General features: G+C 39.0%; 1 protein-coding gene across 3 annotated transcripts in view; it reads left to right on the top strand.

Moving 5' to 3' along the window:
* GSTZ1 (glutathione S-transferase zeta 1) overlaps positions 1 to 16783 on the top strand; it is a 72374-nt gene that overhangs the window by 39565 nt on the left and 16026 nt on the right. For all 3 annotated transcript variants that reach the window (XM_053697368.1, XM_053697369.1, XM_053697370.1), the window contains 5 exons: positions 1549 to 1616; positions 3027 to 3107; positions 3404 to 3529; positions 7059 to 7134; positions 10777 to 10829. In XM_053697368.1, the coding sequence (XP_053553343.1) occupies positions 1549 to 1616; positions 3027 to 3107; positions 3404 to 3529; positions 7059 to 7134; positions 10777 to 10829 (404 nt within the window). The remainder of the gene's footprint in view (positions 1 to 1548; positions 1617 to 3026; positions 3108 to 3403; positions 3530 to 7058; positions 7135 to 10776; positions 10830 to 16783) is intronic.

Here is a 16783-nt window from a genome sequence, read left to right as displayed (position 1 = left end):
AGTTTTTTCTCATTAAAACCATCACTTAGGGCATGCCCATAATAATGGGCTGAGACTGCAAGTATTTGTTAGGTACTGAAATGCTAATTATGTCTGGGGGTTGAATAAACACAAGCAGATATTTCACACAAAATCTCTCTCCCTCCTACCCCATCTTTTACATGGGATATATTAGAATAGAATTGGGGATTTTCCCCATAAATTACCATTAAAGTCTGAGAAAATTTGAGGATAAGCACAAGATGGGTATTTACTGTATAAAGGATTAGAGGAGAGCCTCATGGAGGATAGCGCTCATAGTCTGAATAATATGTGTTAACAGAGATACATCAGAAGTCTTTATCTCTATCGGACAGTATTTGAGGAATACTGGGCATTTCACATTCAGATAAAATAACCTCAGGTTCCAAATACTGTTAGTGAGAGGTTGGCTGGAGAATATTACCACCAAAGACCTGATTTACAGGAACTGTAGAAACCTTTGTCTACAGTTCTCTCATGCATTATTAATTTAGTGAAGCAGCATTCTTAGTTTTTAAAGGGACAGTCTACTCCAAAATGTTTATTATTTAAAAATAGATAATCCCTTTTATTACCCATTCCCCAGTTTTGCACAGCCAACATGGTTATATTAATACACTTTTTACCTCTGTGATTACCTTGTATCTAACCCTCTTCTGACAGCCCCCTGACCACATGGCAATTTCTTTTTTATGTATTGACTTGCATTTTAGCCAATTAGTGCAGTGTTGGCCACAACTCCACGGGAGAGAGCACAATATTATCTATATGGCTCACATGAATTAGCAGTCTCTTGTTGTGAAAAGCTAATTAAAAAGCATGTGATAAGAGGCTGTCTGTAGAGGCTTAGAACCAGGCAGAAATCTAGAGGTTTAAATGTTATAAAGTATTTTAAAGGGACAGTCAACACAAAAATTGTTAATGTTTAAAAAGATAGATAATGCTTTTGCTACCCATTCCCCAGCTTTGCACAACCAACATAGTTATATTCAGACAGCCCCATGAACAGATGCTTTTTTTTTTTTTTTTTTATTAACTTTTTACAACAGGGGAGTACTAGTTCATGTGAGCCATATAGATAACATTGAGCTCACGCCCGTAAGTTCTAACACAGCACCAATTGGCTTAAATGCAAGTTAATAGATTCGGGGGTTGTCAAAATAAAACCATGTTTAACAATGTTGGTTGTGCAAAGCTGGGGAATGATTAGTAAAGGCGTTATCTATATTTTTAAACAATAATAATATTGGTGTAGACTGTCCCTTTAACTTACTTTGGCTGTCACTGGACTGTAACAAATAGTACTCACAGATGGGGGGAAAAAGAGAGCTGCCTATATGATAGTATGCATCCCCAAACCTCTTATAGTGACAGCGGTAAGCATGCCCATGCACAATGTAAGGATTAGGCATATCTTTTGCACTCTATTCACTTTATTCTTCATATAAATCAAAAGGAAGCAACACTTCCTCACCTAGGTTACACAAAAGGGCAGTTTTCTAATAATTATGTTTTTTGTTTTTCCAGCTCTTGCTCTGAAGGGTATTGAATATGAACACCGTTTCATCAATCTTATCAAGGATGGAGGGCAACAGGTGAGTAGAGTTGAGCGACGCTTGTAGAGAGTTAATAATTCTATAACTGGAAGGCAGGGTGACCGTATGCCAGCTGTATAAAGCAGGGAGATCATGCCAGGATGGGCTAGAATACTGTTGTAGTAATGAATGGGAGAGCTACAAAGGCTGAGAGTTGCAATATGCCTTTAAAGGGACGTCAAACAGTAAGTAAATGGTTTGTATTACAAAGCCTGGTAATATTATGCAGATGTATTTTTAAAATAGCTGCTTAAATATTGAATAAATAAGCATAACATTTTAGTGACCATAAAGTAATAGGGGCTGCCATGTTGTAACCTAGGTTACCATTTAAACTGTCTAAAAGCCTTAGTTCTTATCTCTGCGGCCAGTTAGGCTCAGCTACAAATGAGCTGCTAAAGTAACATAGCATAAAACACCTTGATATTTTAATATCAAATGTTTAGTTATCTGCAGTAAAACAACTTTACAATATACTTTCATTAATTTGCCCACTTTGTATGTAATTTAACTTAGAAAAGTGTGAATCTTCTAATTTTAAGAACTAAAAATGCACCCTATTGACTACTCAAGGCAAACACTGCTACATATGTTTCCCTGACAACTGCAAAACAATTCAGTTTATTCTAAAATATTGACTGACTAGCCTTGTCTTAAAAATCAAGCACAAATAGGCTCCTCCAAATAAGGCAAGTAGAGGGGGGAGTTTGGCTATTTGAAAAACAACTACAGCAAAACTGTTTACACTTGGCTGAAATATTTTGTCTTTACAAATTGTTTAGTGTCCCTTTAAGGAGAGAGAAATATCCAAATGACTATGGGAAAAGATGGGGCAGGAGGTTAAGTAAGAGCATTTTGTCAGGATGTAAAGGGGGCTGGGAGGGACAGGACTATGGGCTCGATTTATGAAAGCCCTATGGCTGCAAGTTCTCACAAGAACCTGGTCGCCGCATTTTAACAAGAAGCGGTCATCAGACCGCTGCTTTCCTAACCTCTTTGCCACCTCTAAGGTGGCGAAATTCAATCTCCACGGTCTAGTCCGACCGAGGAGATTGACAGCTCCTGCCCGCACGTGATTGGCTGTGCGTGGGCAGGGGGTGGGATTGCAAGCGAGCGCAAAATTGCGCTCGTGTGCAATGGTGACTATCTGTGGGTAAATTTGCCCCGCCACAGGCGAGCTGAGGCGTACAGGGGCTCGTATATGCGCCCCTGTCCTCCTCAGCTTTTATAAATCGAGCCCATATATATCTAGCAGTAGAAGAGGTGGCGTCTAGCAGAGGGGCAGGAGGTTGGATAAGAGCATTTTGTCAGGATGTAAAGCGGGCTGGTAGGGACAGGACTTCATATCAAGCAGTAGAAGAGGGGGCAGGTGGTTGGTTTGATGTTTTTTTTTATGGTCTCTAACTGCAGCTCTCTGATGAATACAAAGAGGTGAATCCTATGCAGCAAGTTCCAGCTCTGAGGATTGATGGCATCACCTTAAGCCAGTCGGTGAGTGAGAGGATATAGAACTGCTGGCCATGTGCTGCAGATTACATAAGGCAACACATAGAGGGGATGCTGGGATGGAACCACCCTTGTGATCAGGAATATTGATTTGGTAATCTAGTTATGGGGCATCTACTGAAATTAGAAATTAAACTGATTCTGTTTTATAGTCTCCACAGGGATGAGAGAAGTATCTTATGACTTTATTTAGAAATATCTGTATTTGTAGGTCTCCATTGCTTTATCCGTGTTCTATTTTCTCTGAAAATAGTCTAATATTTTGTTTTGTTGCCCTGCAGCTTGCTATTATTGAATACCTTGAGGAAACTCGTCCAAACCCCCCTTTACTCCCAAAGGATCCAAAGAAGAGAGCCCAGGTCCGAATGATCAGTGACCATATAGCATCAGGAATACAGCCTTTGCAGGTACTAATCAGCAGACTTTCCTAGGCCACACAGTAATGCAGAATGATGGATCAGACGGATACCCTCAAAAGTCTTATTGTTGTGATCATATTGCATAAAACAGCTCTGGTTATGGGCCAGTGTAATAGTGCAGTTAAGGGGGTTACCCTCCACCTCACATAGTGAATAAATGTATCACATATTTGTGTAAAACACTATACACCAGGGAGAAACTACAGGGGGTGCAGAGGTCGCAATTGCTGGGGGCCCAGCTTCAAAGAAAAAAAAAAAAAAATCTTAATAAAAAACGTTGACCTGCCACTGCCTGCACTGATATCATGTGAGTGTGACATGATGCTTCACTAGTGTCTCTGACTACAGGGGTTAGTCTTTATGTTTTACCCATTGGTGTTTATTTGTGTGTGTATGTACGTGACTGTGTGTGTATTTATGCATGTATGTATGTATGTATGTGTGTGTGTTTGTGGAACCAGACCTTGTTACTACAGCATTGAGGGAGGGGGTAAACAGTGTCACTATACAGTACCACTATATACAGTATGGGGGGGAGGCTGGACTATGTCACAGACTACTGTGGTCACTTTATAAAGTACTGGGGCGGGTAGGGTCAGGCCAGCCATCTCACCGGCAGATTACAGACTGTGTCACTGACTCACTATATACAGTATTGGTAGGTTAAACGGTGTCCCTATATACAGTAATAGGGGGGTCAGACCATCTCACAGACTGTGGGCACAGGGTACCTCCTTTTCCAGACATGTAATCTGATTCACATTTTTGTTCTGTGTTAAATGTTAAAAAAAAGAAAGATATGTATCAAATTCACTTTATTTTTTGGGGGGGCTTCTTAGATTCTTGCACCTGGGCCCTGTGGTTTCTAGTTACGCCTCTGCTATACACACTGGCATCCACCCACAAGCCCCACCATATTAATTAACACTTCAATGCAGGGTACTTTTTTTCTTTTTTATCTTTATGACGTCCATTTTCTTGGTATGCATGAACAGTTCCTAATTGGTAGGTGTTCTCTGTTCACAGAGCATATTTACCATTGGGTCTGTGTAAGAGACTGGCACTGAGCATATGTGCACATAGTACTGTTCAAACCCTTAAAAAAAGAAAAAGCTGTTGTAGTAGATTCTGCACTTTAGAGTGCTGCGGAAGTACAACTCCTGCACATTCAGATATAGGATAGTGGTTTGTATTATCACACATCTGAGGATCTAATGTGTGATATACTCATGGAAGCATATCAGAATGTATATATTTAGACTAATACATCAGATCAGTTTCTTTTAATCTTCTGGAGTAGCTAAAAACCCTCCCAGAAATCCTCACAATGCCTAACCCTCCTACCTCTCCTCTGTCCTGTACAGTTAGAACAGTGTATTTAGTTCCACCTTAGATATCTCCCTGGGAAGTCAAATATAATCCAGTAGAAATAGTGTTTTATTTATAAATAGGTATAACTTATTTTCTTGCCCACGGTTATGGAGACAGAATACTCAGGTACCCGTGCCTATGGAAAATCTTCAGCAAGGAAGCACTAACAGAAGAATCAGTCATGGAAGAAATGCTCATAGCCAAGCCAGATACAGCCCTCAGAAACCTAAATCTCATTAATAACTTGAGTGCTCTTCAAATTAACTTCTTTCAAAACCGCAGCACTAGTACAAGAATAGCAAACCTAAAGCTGATAGCCCAAGTCTTCATGCTAGAAGGTGAGTCAACCTAGTTTCCCCCAATGGGGAGATACTACTTTATGGTTGTGCTTCTGTGACATATCAAGGAGCAAAAAAACAGTTGTAGCAAAGCTAAATATAAACAGATCTATGCTTTGATTTTGATGGTGAGACAACTCTCTGTACCAGAAGAATTAGCTTTGGAGTAATAGGAGCCTTGAAATAAAAGCTGAAAACACTGATCAAAGCGCCCTGAAGCAGAAACGTCAAAAGCAAGTTTTCAGCAGTGAAGTAATACTGCTTACATATAAGAGCCATTGCCTTAAAGGGACACTAAACTACTGCACCTACAGTAGCAGTTACTACTCACCAAACTATTTTCCTTCTGTGTATGTAGCTCTGTTCAAAGCCATTCTCACATTTTAACCCTTTACAAGTGCTGGTTAGTGAACCTCTGAATCTTCACCCTGGGAACATCCATATTGGGGTTACGGTGTGACAAAAGCCGTGAGTATATGTTTGTTTCTTCACAAGCCATATTTTGCACTTGAGTTTAGTATGTACAATACAGAAGGGAAGCTGTGTGCTTTTTTCAGAGGCTGCATTGCTCTATATTTGTTATGTTATGTAACTTTATTATTTTTTTTATTTATTATTTTGTTTGCAGTTTAACAGTATGGTGAATAGTAACCATGCTACTATAGTTGTACCAACAATGCCCTGTGGTGGGAAATCTGTGCATTAAATATAGAAACATATTGTAAAGAGAAAAATCCGTGACAAACCACAAAGGTATATAGAGGCAAACACCAATGCAAAACCTAATAATAAAGGAGCGTATAAACTGATCTTGAGAAGGCTGTGATTGAAGCAGGGCTGGACCTGCCATATATAGGTGCAGCCGAGCTGGGATGGCACAATGCATGGAAATCCCATAATCTCCACAAACAATGCACTCGGACTTCAGGGGTCCATTATGGTGAATGCTGAGCCTAACAAGAGGCCACACACACTGCTGATTGGAGACATGGATATGGCTGGATGTTTGTAGTTTCTAGTTTGTAGTTCTGGGAAGGGACCATGTTGTTTCTTTATCACTTAGGGGACAGTCTACACCTTAGTCATCTTAAAGTAATACCTTAGATTAAGTTGCAAATAGCCTCCTGCACCCCTTTCTATATCATGCTGCAGGAACGGTAAAAAAGTTATTTTAAAATGAATATTGTTTCTGGTTACTTGTAAATGGCTGCCAAGCTCAGCCAACTGATGACATCATGATCTGGGCTACATCTAGACCCTCTTCAGAATAGCATTGATAGTCTGTGGAATCCATTTAGTGAGCCTTTTGTGATTAGACACCATTTGCAGCCCAGATTGTGATGTCATCAGTGGGTGGAGCTTGGCAGCCATTTCAAAGTGGGAAGAAACAATATTCATTTTAAAATAACTTTCTTACCATTCTTGCTGCATGATATTGAAAAAGTGTAGGAGGCTATTTGCAGCTTAATCTAAGGTAAGACTTTAAGATGACCAAGGTGTAGACTGTCCCTTTTAAAACGGTGATGTTGCTCATACTGATGTACTCAAAATAGTGAAAAACGTATTAATCACTAGTACCTGAGCAATATGTGATCACAAGAGAGAGAAAAATGATTTCATTATGTGGATAGAACGCCATACTTTAAGGATTTTGCCCAGTTTTTTGTTTTCCATGGAGGAAGAGTTGGTATACATAACTGCTCAGCAACTTATTCAAAGCTTATCAATAGTATACAAATCAACCGAATAATTGCTACACAGCAGGCCAGTCAATAGCGTTACAGTGATACTTGTCTCTGTTCTCTCAGAATCTTTCTGCACTGCAGAGGATCGGAAACACAAAGGACGAGTGGGCCCAGTACTTCATTATACGTGGTTTCCAAGGTGAGTTCACAGGGAAATGGTGAATTGCTGCTCAACTAAATAATACAGTTGAGTATTTACATTAATATTCAGATAACACCCCAATTGTCTTTCAACTTCTGATTTTACCTCACATTTATTCAACAGCTCTCTAACCAGCATTTCATTTTGGATGGCTGCCCATCACTTAAAGGGACAGTCTAGTCAAAATTAAACTTTCATGATTCAGATAGGGCATGCAATTTTAAACAACTTTCCAATTCACTTTTATCATCAAATTTACTTCTCCTGGTATTCTTAGTTGAAAGCTAAACCTAGGTAGGCTCATATGCTTATTTCTAAGCCCTTGAAGGCCGCCTCTTTTCTCAAAGTATTTGACAGTTTTTCACAGCTAGAGGGCATTAGTTCATGTGTTCCATATAGATAACATTCACCTAAATTACAAGTTTTGCGTTATGGTGCGGTAAGGCTGAAAAATTGGCCATTGTGCGCGGAATGGTAGGTCTCCCGTATTACAAGTTGCTGCGGTATAGAAGTACACACCCATAAACTACCTATTAACCCCTAAACCGCTACCCTCCCGCATCTCAAATACTATATTAAACTTATTAACCCTTAATCTACCACCCACCCACATAGCCAACACTATATAAACCTATTAAGCCCTAAACTGCCAGCCCCCCCACATCGCTACTACTATAATAAACCTATTAACCCCTAAACTGCCGGGCCCCCACATTGCAAATCACTAAATTAAACTAACCCCTAAACCTAACACCCCCCTAACTTTAAATTAAATTTACAATATAACTATCTTAAAATAAATAAAAACTTACCTGTGAAATAAAAACAAAAACAAAGATTAAACTATAAATAAACCTAACATAAAAATAAATAAATAAAAATAAAATAAACTACAAATAAAAAAACAACTAAATTACAAGATTAAAATAACCTAACGCTACGAGAAAATAAATAAAATCTAACATTTCCAAAAAATAAATAAATAATACAAATTACACCTAATCTAATAGGCCTATAAAAACAAAAAAGCCACCCCAAAATAAAACACCCCCTAACCTAACAAACTGCCAATAGCCCTTAAAAGGGCCTTTTGTATGGCATTGCCCTAAGTTAAACAGCTCTTTTACCTTTTAAAAATTACTAAGTCCCCCCTAAAGGTAACCCCCCCCCCCACCTAACCAACCTCCAAAAAATTAAAAAACCTAACTCTAAAAAATCCTAAGCTACCCATTGCCCCTAAAGGGGCATTTGTATGGGCATTGCCCTTAAAAGGGCATTAAGCTCTTTTACTGCCCATTAAAATAAAAAAGCCCTATTCTAAAAATAAAAAAACACCCAAAAAAAAACTAACACTAACCCCAGGAAATCTACTCGCAGTGCCTGAAGTCCAGACATCCATCTTGATCCAGGTGGCAACATCTTCCTCCATCACGGGGGCATCTTCTATCTTCATCCCGGTGGCGCAGAGCTGTCTAGCACTGGCGGCAACATCCAGCGCGGAACGTCCTCTGATTTGAACAGCCAATAGGATTTAAGCAGCTCTCATCCTATTGGCTGATTTGAATTTTTCAGCCAATAGGAATGCAATGGTACCCCAATATAAAAGGGGTACCTTGCATTCAAGCTTCAGTGTGCGGCGGTCGATCGCATGAAGAGGACGTTCCGTGCTGGATGTCACCGCTGGTCCTGGACAGCTTCGTGCCACCAGGATTATTAGAATAGGGCTTTTTTATTTTAAAGGGCAGTAAAAGAGCTGAATGCCCTTAAAAATGCCCCTTTAGGGGCAATGGGTAGCTTAGGATTTGTTAGTTTTTATTTTTGGGGGTTGGTTGTGGGGGGGTTTACTTTTAGGGGGGACTTAGTAATTTTTAAAGGTAAAATAGCTGTTTAAATTAGGGCAATGCCCAACAAAAGGCCCTTTTAAGGGCTATTGGCAGTTTATTGTTAGCTTAGGTGTTTTTATTTTGGGGTGGCTTTTTTGTTTTTATAGGCCTATTAGATTAAGTGTAATTTTTATTATTTTGGATAATTTCGTTTATTTTTTGTAATCTTAGTGTGGGGGGGTTTATTTTCCGTATTTTTAGCATTTTTATTTTTTGCTAATGTTAGATTTTATTTAATTTTTTAGTAGTATTAGGTTTTTTTAATCTTGTAATTTAGTTTTTTTATTTGTAGTTTATTTTCTTAAAATAGTTATGTTAGGTTTATTTATAGTTTATTTATAGTTTAATCTTAGTTTTTTTTTTATTTCACAGGTAAGTTTTTATTTATTTTAAGATAGTTATATTGTAAATTAAATTTAAAGTTAGGGGGTGTTAGGTTTAGGGGTTAATAGTTTAATGATTTCCGATGTGGGGCTTGGCGGTTTAGGGGTTAATAACTTTAGTGTTGGGGGTGGCAGATTAGGGGTTAATAACTTTAATTGATGTCGGGGGCGGCTGGTTAGTGGTATTTAGACTAGGGTTTTATGTTAGGGTGTTTAGGTTTTAACATAACTTTATTTTCCCCATAGACATCAATGGGTTGCGTTACGGCGATCGCCATTCCTCGATCGCAGGTGTTTTTTCTGACACTTTCTCCCCATTGATGTCTATGGGGGAAAGCGTGCATGAGCACGTAAATTCAGGCCTTGGGTTTTGTGCGGTATGTAGCTTAATGCATCATACCGCACAACAAAAGGTTTTGGCTTTACTTGTAATGGCAGCGCTATGAAAAGTGCGATAACGTTCTTTTTTTTTTTTGCGTTATTTACACACCCAGTTTAGCGCACAGCTTGTAATCTTGGTGATTGTTCTATTGCCCGTGGAGTAAATTATGAGAGGGCGGCTAAAATGCAAGTCTGTCAAAAGAACCGAAATAAGGGGGCAGTCTGCCTTGTTGTTTATGTAAAACTAGAGAATGGGTAATAAAGGGATTATCTATCTTTTTAAACAATAAAAATTCTGGAGTAGACTGTCCCTTTAAACATCTTAAATACAGAGCTATTGCTGGTCACCCCTTTCTACTACAACTCTTGAATCATTTTTCGATGACTGATCAATCACACAAACCTTTTATGTCTGCTGTTTTGGAGCCATATTTGAGTCTGGGCTTGCCCCTTTGCAACATCTCCAAAATATGTCTAACACCGGACACCACCAAATACTGATTCATTTTCTTTTGTTCCACTCTGACATTTCTTTCATTGGTTTCAGTATCCAGTAGAATAACATCTTGACAATGTCCTACAAACGCTGCCCTCTGTGCTCTGCTCCCCAAACCTCCTACCTTACCTGTCTGCAGAATGTTTCCACGCTGCACCTACTCTAAAGAATCATTTTTCTTTGCCCTCTGTCTTTCCACCAATAGAAAAATAGTCAAAAACTTTCAAGAAACTGATTCAGCAGATTTTTCTAGTAAAAAAGATTCCCCTCTACAGAACCGAAAACATTGCAGTTTAAGTAATACTTATGTTTTAATATTTACTGACCTTTCTCACAAAATACCATAGTTAATGTGAATAATTTACATATAAATAAAGTACATATGAAAAAACACCGTAAGCTTTAATAGACAAGATGTTTTGGGAAGGTATCGGAGCTCACAATTGAAGCATGGAGATAATAGACTGATTATACTGTTTGTTTTTGTGTCTTCTAGCCCTAGAAAAGATCCTGAAGGATACAGCTGGACGATACTGTGTTGGGGATGAGGTATAATGTTATTAAAGGGACTTTAAGGCCAAAAATAAAACTTGATTCAGATAAAGCATGCAGTTTACTGCCATTATCAATTTGTCTTTTTATATTGACATAATGAGGCACCAATTCCTACTGTGCATGTACAGGGAGTTCCGTTTATATGAATCTGTGATCCACTGATGGCTGTCACATGATAACAGGGTGCAGGACAATGGGAGGGATTTTTAAAATTTCATTGCTACTGCATTACTTCTTTGGTTATACATTTTTCAATCACTGTTGGTGACACCACTATCTCCCCATCACCCAAAGTCCATTGCCTAGGAGTTACACTTGACTCCAAACTGTCCTTCATACCCACACATCATATTGTTCTCTTCATCCTGTCGCAGCCACCTACACAATATCTCCAAAATTTGTCCATTTCTGAGTGCTGAAACTACTCCCTTGACTACTGTAATAACCTACTAACTGGCCTTCCTCTCTCCCACCTCTCCCCTCTTCAATCCATCCTAAATTCCTCTGCTAGGCTAATCTACCTCTCCCGACGCTCTGTATCTGCTGCACCTCTCTGCGAGTCCCTTCACTGGCTCCCCATTCAAAGCAGAATTAAAATCAAAATTCTCACCAGACCTACAACGCCGTTACCAATGCAGGCCCCCCCTACCTGTCCTCACTCTACCATCAACCATTGCAGGGCCCAAGGCAGGATGAAAAAATGGGGGCCCCCTTTCTCGTCGCCTCCAACCCCGGCTAATCTCCGCCTCCAACCCCACAGCTTTTAAAATTAAAAAAAAAAAAGAGAGAAAAATCATTTAAGGTAATGCACAACATTTTTTTTAACACACAGATATACTTGTATACACATACATGTACACAGATATATATATACACACACAAACAGCATTCCACACAGACAGCCCACACACAGACAGACATCCCCCCCCCACACACACACAGAAGCAGAAGAAACCCTCTGTAAATGTGGTAAATCTGGCACACATTTAGTTCATAGCCCACACACACACTACACACCATACACAAGGGTAATGGAAATACTATTAAACATTTTTTGATTTTATTTTTTAAAGATGTTAATGCTTTATTTAGAATACCAAGGTACGGCAGCTACCTGTTGTAATAAGGTTTGATTCATAGCCCCAGCTATAGAAAGCAGTTAGGAAGTGTACATTGGCATTTTATATGCCACTGAAAACAAATCTGGCATTACATTTAAACAAAAAGTACCTTAGTTACACTAAGTTACAATGAAAGTAAAGCTTAATTTTGCAGTTACATTCTTTGCTATAGATATTAGACATTGATGTCCAATATTCACATAATCTTACAGATGTTAATACCATGAAAACCCAAAGCAAAAATCTATAAATGGGAAGCAACTGAAATGGTGTCAATTGCTTAAGCTTAGTTGCAGGTACTTACGGTAACTAAGGCAAGCCGGTTAGCTACAAATTACAGTTGTGTGGTATTTACTTTATACAATTTTAAATCCATAACTTGAGGTAATGTGACACATGATGGTCTGCCAAGCTTTGTTATTGAGCTTTTATTAGTGACACTTCACGGAACATGCACCACACCAATAGGAGTCAGCGGCCAAGGAAGACAGTCAAATCATATTTTATGATAAACAACTAAGAAGCATATAATGGCTGATATAACCACACTGAAAACAGGCTACGCAAAGTTGTTTTTTATTTCAAAAGCTAGGATAGCTTCAATATCCATGCTATGGTGAATCAGAATGTAAAATACCTTAAAAATACCTTACAATACTGTAATAGCACCATCCCCCCTGTAACAGATGATGCCCCCAGCCCGCTGCAATAAAATTATGCTCCCAGCCCTCCTCTGTAATAAATTATGCCCCCAGCAATATATGATTCCCCCAGTTCCCCTGCAATAAAATGATGCCCCAGCCCCGCTGCAATAAAATTACTCTCCTAGCCCTCCTCTGTAATAAATTATGCCCCCAGCAATAAGTGATTCCCCCAGTCCCCCTGCAATAAAATGATGCCCTCAGCCCCGCTGCAATAAAATTATGCTCCCAGCCCCCCTCTGTAATAAATGATGCCCCCCAGCAATAAAATGATACCCCCAGCCCCGCTGCAATACAATTATGCTCCCAGCCCCCCTCTGTAATAAATGATGCCCCCCAGCAATAAAATTATACCCCCAGCCCTGCTGCAATAAAATGATGCCTCCAGCATCCCTGCAATAAAATTATGCTCCCAGCCCCCTCTGTAATAAATTATGCCCCCAGCAATAAATGATTCTCCTAGCCCCCCCCCCCTGCAATAAAATGATGCCCCCCAGCAAAAGCATCAATAGAGAGGAACGGGACACTAAAATGTGCTTGCATGAGAAATACCGGCACTGACAAATCTTGTGAGTTATTTAGAAAAAAACATAAATGAGCTATAATAAATTTGCGCTTCCAACATCACGTCCTAAATTCCCTTATAAGATGATAGATCAGTATGAAAGTGGCACGCACATCTAAATCATACAATGCGATTAACACATTAATTGATCGCTTTCAGTAATCCCCGGGCAAAAATAGGTAGGGACGATGGGTATGGCCTGCAAAAAAATGATGCCCCAGCAATAAAATGCCCCCCCCCCCCCGCCGGCGGCCTGCCACCCCTGACCTGTCTAAAGTTGGGCCCCCCTGTGGGACCATTGCATGCATCTTAAAACGTGTGGGAAGGAGAAATGGGACAAGAAGGGGTTTTGTAGCACTCATTCCCTATAAGTATGGTTTATAGTGTTGAAAACCATTCAACTACTGTATCTTTAAATCAGTTAAAAACTTAACTTTATTAATCACTATTTAAACCTAAATAAATAATACAAAAAGGCCCCTGACAAATCGCTTGTGAAAGATAGACTGCAACCACCAGAGATAGAATACAGCTCAAACCACCCCCCTGTATTCCTGGCACGGTAACAGGATACGCCGGCTTCAGGTGACAGGGATGGCTGAGTGATCCTGTTAAATCTCGTGCAGTCTAAGTATAAGCGTAGGAGCGGTATACTATTCTATATTAAAAGCAAAGAGCCAAACTTGTAGCAGTTAAGCTAATATTTGCACACAAATTTGCACACAAACGCGTTTCGGCCGAATAGCGGCCTTTTTCAATGTGTATTCTTAGAAATGACAAGCCGAGTGTGGAGTTAAACACGCTTTAAATATCCCAGTTCTGTGTCTCTGTGGCCAATAGGAAAGCGGTTATTGCGCACGCCCATCTTCAGGCCAATCACCAGTGCTGTACTGCTCAGGCCCATTATGTTGGTAGGTTATTCCGGATTGGCTGTGAATACGTTATCCATATCCAATCTGGATTTACCTATGTTCCATATGTTGTTCTACGTTACACTGTACTTCAGAATAAACTGGTAATATTGCGATTTGCTTACATCACTCATCTATATCCACTATACTTGCGTGCACCTTTAAAGAAATTATCTACTTATACCGGTATCGAGTACAAAACGGCAGCAATTATATGAGACGGGCTCTGTTAACCCGTTCTACTCTCTGTCCGTTCTACTCAACACCCTCTTATAATCCCTGTTAGTAAATTGCATTATGGAGACCATGTATCAAAAGATCGTTGTTGTGGATCAAACATAATATTACAAAATGTGATTCAGAGTATTATTTACATAGACTAAATGTGTACTATGACTTCTGCTATGTACATAAATCACGGGGCTAGATTTTTAATATACTGCTCGTGTTGGACAAGATTCAAATTATGGATTTCCATCGTTCAAACTGAAAACATGATTTACCTAATAGTATTTTGATGTTAATCAAAAAATGTTAGTATTGTCTTATGATTAAGAAACGCCACCTAAATACACATTGTGTGTTTGCTATAGTGTACATACACTATGTGTTTGCCACAGCGCATATACACACTATTTTGAAACCATCTTAAATGTACTAGGGTGAATTCTTTTAAGACTTAAACCTATCTCGCATATATTCATGTTTTGTGGTTAATTTAAAATTTGAAACTAAAACATGTCATAGTGCGTGTTGTACTAGTTAGTATGTAATTCTTATCTCACAAATTTTCAACATATGCTAATGTGATCCAAAAAATTGCATTTACTTAGGAATTCTGGGTGCACATCTGGATAGGGATAGTTTACTGAGACTCTTACACTTGTACACTACTATTTACAATATTATTTACAGTTTCTGTTGAATTTCACAGGAAGACCCAAAAATTATTATTCTCATTCATGCCCTGTGGCATCACACAATTCAAATTAAATATCCATTTTGCTTCCTTTTGGAGCAAGACTTTTTCTATATCTCCTCCACGAATGCCTAAGCGTAGGCTTTCTAATCCCCAGCATCTGAATGTACTAGTTTTACCCTTATGATGGTATAGAAAATGTCTCGCAACACTTGTTATTTGTTTTCCATTTTCAATATCTTTGGCAGCATTTCGAATATTACTAAGATGTTCAGTCATCCTCTTTCCCATAGGTCTTGTGGTCATTCCTACATATAGTAAATTACAGCTGCAGGTTAAACAGTATATGACATTAGCAGTCTTACAAGTTTATATGGCTCTGTATGATCCACTGTTTATTGAATCTATCCATCATTACTTTCTTTTTTACCATGTGTGTACATATTTTACAATTTCCACATGCTATCGAACCTTTATAAAGAGGGGGCTTTTTAGCATTTCTATCAAAATGGCTTTGGGTTAGCTGATCATTCAGGTTGCCTGCTCTTCTGTACGTGAATTGGGGTTTTGTAGGGATTATAGAATTTAACTGGTCATCAGATTGTAAAATATGCCAGTGTTTGAGTAGTATATTGGATACTTGATTGCTTTGACTGGAATATGTAGAGATAAATCTCAAGGAATTGAGATTATCCTCTGGCTTTTTAGGTTCTAATAGTTCCTGTCTATTCTTGTTCATTGCTCGCTGATAGGCTCTCTTTAAGGATTTCCTTGAATACCCTCGTTGTAGCAATCTATCTCTGAGTTCATTGGCTGCTTTCTGGAATGATTCAATGGATGAACTATTCCTACGAATCCTTAGGTATTCACCTATTGGCAGGCTTTTTATTGTGTTCGGATGGTGAAAGCTCTGCGCATGCAAAATATTATTTGTTGCAGTAGGTTTCCTAAAGGAATCTGTTTCTAAGTGGTCATTCACTTTCTTAATGACTAAATCCAGGAACTCCACCTTGTGGTCATCCTGTGTCATGGTTAGAAATAGACCAAAAGAATTATTGTTAAGGAGCAAAATGAACTCATTGAGTGTTTCTGTTGATCCCTCCCACACAAAGAAAATATCGTCTATATACCTGGACCAGTGGGTGATGTATTTGGTATACTGTTGAAAATTGCTGTTAAATACTACAGTTTCCTCCCACCAGCCCAGGTATATATTCGCGTAAGTGGGGGCACAAGAGGTCCCCATTGCTGTTCCACACAACTGCAAATAAAATCTCCCATCAAAAACAAAGTAATTATGATCCAAAGTGAATTCTAGTAAATCCATAATGAATTGTTTGGATTCATTGGATAAAGCTTGATTCTTTGTTAAAAAGTGGGAAACAGCTCTACATCCCCATTGTTTATCAATGCTTGTATACAGTGACTCCACGTCACAAGTGACGAGAATCGATTGAGGGGTTATAGTCAGTGTGTTCATTTTATTGAGAATGTGCATCGTATCCTTCGTGTAGGAGGGCAATGAGTCTACAATATACCTGAGTCTTGCGTCCACATATTTAGAGGCCTTCTCCGTTAAAGACCCAATGCCAGAGACAATGGGTCTCCCTGGGGGACATTTCTGATTTTTGTGGATTTTAGGTAATAGATAGAGTGTTGCTACCTTGGGGTTTTTTACATCTAAGTATTGAAATTCCTTTTTATCAATTATGCCTTCAGCTGCTGCCTGTT

This window comes from Bombina bombina, chromosome 1 (genome assembly GCF_027579735.1).
Source record: "Bombina bombina isolate aBomBom1 chromosome 1, aBomBom1.pri, whole genome shotgun sequence".
Taxonomy (NCBI): domain Eukaryota; kingdom Metazoa; phylum Chordata; class Amphibia; order Anura; family Bombinatoridae; genus Bombina; species Bombina bombina.
Note: the sequence above shows the minus strand (reverse complement) of the source record. Positions and strands in the feature narration are given on the sequence as shown.